This window comes from Saccostrea cucullata, unplaced genomic scaffold (genome assembly GCF_032062105.1).
Source record: "Saccostrea cucullata isolate Sc308-1 unplaced genomic scaffold, CSIRO_AGI_Scuc_v1 ctg20227, whole genome shotgun sequence".
Lineage (NCBI taxonomy): Eukaryota > Metazoa > Mollusca > Bivalvia > Ostreida > Ostreidae > Saccostrea > Saccostrea cuccullata.
The window spans coordinates 3,696-7,152 of NW_026937909.1; the positions used below are offsets into that span (position 1 = coordinate 3,696).

At 31.0% G+C, this 3,457-nt stretch overlaps 1 protein-coding gene across 1 annotated transcript; it reads right to left on the minus strand.

The window, feature by feature from the left end:
• Positions 1-1,033: 1,033 nt before the first annotated feature.
• LOC134249053 (uncharacterized) lies at positions 1,034-1,666 on the minus strand. Its single transcript, XM_062731413.1, has one exon. The coding sequence runs from the start codon at positions 1,664-1,666 to the stop codon at positions 1,034-1,036; it is 633 nt and encodes a 210-aa protein (XP_062587397.1).
• Between the last annotated feature and the right edge of the window lie 1,791 nt (positions 1,667-3,457).

Below are 3,457 nucleotides of genomic sequence, written 5' to 3' on the forward strand. Positions count from 1 at the left end.
TCTAGTTACTGTTAACTTACTTGCAAAAATGGTCAATTTGAGTTTCAAAATTAGCAAAATTTCTTACATGTTTAACATTTTAAGTCATGTTTTCAATGCTCATTGCACACAAGAAATTTATTTAATTTTTATTGTTACCCTTGTATATAACTTATTCATCAGTAGTCAGACTCGCTTTTGTTCATCAATAGAAAATTATTTCCCCTGTGAGGTAAAGAATAATTGGATAAAACTACCTGCGGAGGTGTTGAAATATTTTAAAAATTTATTTAAAGTTCCAATCGGAATATCCTTTGTTTTTGCAATCATTTTTCCTAAATCATGAACATATAAAGCTTCAAACATTATCATATATTATAAAATATTTTTTGAGTGTGAGTGAAAAATTTAAGTCTAAAATTTTTCAATTTTTTTTTTCAAAAGCAAAGTAGTATACTGTGAAATATCTAATTTTGTGGGGGATAATTTTCATGGTTTTCAACGCATAAAGAGACTCAAGAATTTATGTCCACTACGAAATGTGGCTTTTTACATACATTTCTACTGAACAATTTTTCAACCACGAAATTAAATTCATATGAACCAATATATTTTCCTAAAACCATGAAATTTGACCCCTCAAAAATTTGTGTGATTTCACAGTTAACTTGATGACAAGTTTAAGTCAAATATCTGTGAAAAAATTATCTTTTTTTTAATATTTTTAAGACTACCATTTCTAAATTATTTTTATGCACTTTCACTCAGCAATATTTTTTATTTAACAACATTGAACTATGCTCGTCGAAGTCAATGTAGTACAACAAATGTACATGCTATTATTCACTCTTATGAGCCTATCTATTACCTCAAACTGAAATATTCTATTTCAAATGACGAAGCGTATGGGACATGATCTAAATAAAACATGTTATAGAAAAAGGATTTTAAAAGAAAGGATTTAGTCAGGGTGTTTTAAACTAAAAAAATAACTCAAAGTGCATTTGGTGACTTACACCACTTTAATATTCATAATAACATGAAGAAATTTCATTTATTTACAACCATAAAAACTATTGCTGGAACAATTGTAACGTGAAGGAACGTTGCCTGCAAACCCGTAGGAATCGAGATACCGATAGCCAAAGACAAGCAGACTAAAATTTGATCCTGAAGTGGTCGTTATGTTCAGCATACCAGTAGAGACTTCTAAGGTCAGGATGGTGTAGCTCATGAAGAAATTTATCGGCAACACACTTTCGAACCGAATCTTTCCTTCCTCTATAGCTTGTCCATTCAGACGAAGATCATCTTTTATGTTTTCTTTTATGATCATAATCGTGACGTAGTTGGTTAAGTAGCCTTCAGGAATTTGGATTATATACTGACTCTTTGACTGAATGATATCTGGAATTGTAACCATATATGGAGAACTGGAATTTGGATTGTTCTTACTTCCTTTCACAGAGCTGGTAACGAACACACGACCGGTGATGTGGGCTGATTCATTCGCTCTTAAAGAAAATACAAACGGTACTCTGGGAAGAACTTGTATTAATTGCGTACTCCAACGACCTACGCTAACGACCGTAGGTTCAGCCGATGGCTGGTCGGTCAATAGTGTTCCATCACTATTAAAATCAGGAGGAACAATATGTATGTCTCCCCAGTTTGTTGTCGGAGTCATTTGTTCAAGAAAATGACTACATCTGATCGATTTTGTATACATGTTGCATCTGTTTCCAGAAAACACTGCTACAGGTTTAGAAGACTCGACTAAGGTTCCCGAGAGATCAGCGCTGGCTCCATTTGCAGAGTCTCCAAATTATTCAGGGAGATTTCGAAGGTGTCTGAATCGCTGTGACGTTGCGCACGGTGTTGGTGTCAGTTTCGGTAACGTCAAAATGACGTTATTTTACGCGAAGTTCTAGAAAATTAATTTGACTTTGCTTTTTAACCCTAATTTTTTTACGGAAAAAAAATAAAAACCCAGTTATACCGCCAATTACATGTATATAGTGCAATTCATTGAAAACACATGTAATTAAACTCTCATAAGAATTCAATGTAGATATATAATACAACAAATAAATTATTTTGTTATGTTATTCTTTCAATATTTGTTGGATAGGTCTCGAGTAAAGGTAAAATAGTTTTCATGATTTTATAAACTCGGCTTTATTTAATATTTATGAGTTAATCTTAATTGATCCCGGGATTAAATCAAATTCTCTTTTGGTCGGGTAATATCATGGACTGTCTTACAGAGTATCAACTGTATTTTACTTATGTTTCTCCTCATATAGTCTATATTAAAATGATTAACATGTGTCTCTTTCAACCTGCGAGAAAAGGTGCGAGAAAAGGTCTCTTAGTTTCAGAAAAATCTAACAGGGAAATATATACATGTATTATACGTGGCCGTACTTTGATGCAGATATTTCAGGTCTATACTTTCTCTGTCCTTTTGCATGAATGTTGCGGGTGGAAAATATATCATTGAAATAGACACACTTTAATGTCAGGTTTTTCAAATCTGAAATCGTATCCTAACATAGATTTTGGTTTGTGTGATTTTTTTCTCGTGTCTTAATTCGGACTCTAAATGGTACAAAGATATATACTTATACAGTGTACTGCAGTATACACTACGCATGTTTTACTGTTATATATTATATAAATACAACTTTCTAAACCTAAAGTTATTTTTAAAATTAATCATTGTTGGTACATTTTTCTTGTATCCATATCAGGCTCATCGGCAAGAAGAGTTAGTTTATTTGAGAAAACTTTTGACACTTTAGATTACGTTTTATGCATTGAACGTAATAACGTCAAAACGCCAAATTTTAACGTGTGTGACATTTATGTTGACATTTGTATTTTGTTATGATTATGTCACCATTCCATTGAAAATTATTTTGGAATATACTAATAACTTTTTGAAAAGATGCACATTTCATAAAAATCTTTTAATTTTCAATAAGTCTCTTTCTATTGAATATACATATGATTTATTTTACCACATTTATACAATTATAGTTAGATTTATTACTTTTGGACAATATGTGACATTTATGTTGACTTTGTAAAAAGCCTGTAAAACAAACACTGCTTTATAGAATCAATTCAGTTTCATATCTAAATAAAGTTTTGATTTTGCACATTTTGTATTAAATGTCGTTTGGTGCCAAATCAGAAAAATGAATTCTTAAAATGATGGTAATTACTGGAGTTAGAATTTAAATGTGACGTTTTTGCCGTCAAATTTAATTGTGACATATAGCTACATGAAGTAAATATATGTGAAACAGCAGTTATTATTAAAATTTAAGACACCGCAAGTTAAATTTCTGTCTCGAGATCTTTTCCTTAATAACATGGCAGCATTTGGTAGAATTTAAAATAATTTTCAACATTAATTTTTCACCCAGCATTACAAAATTTACCATTTTACGAATCTTAAAAACTTTGTGAC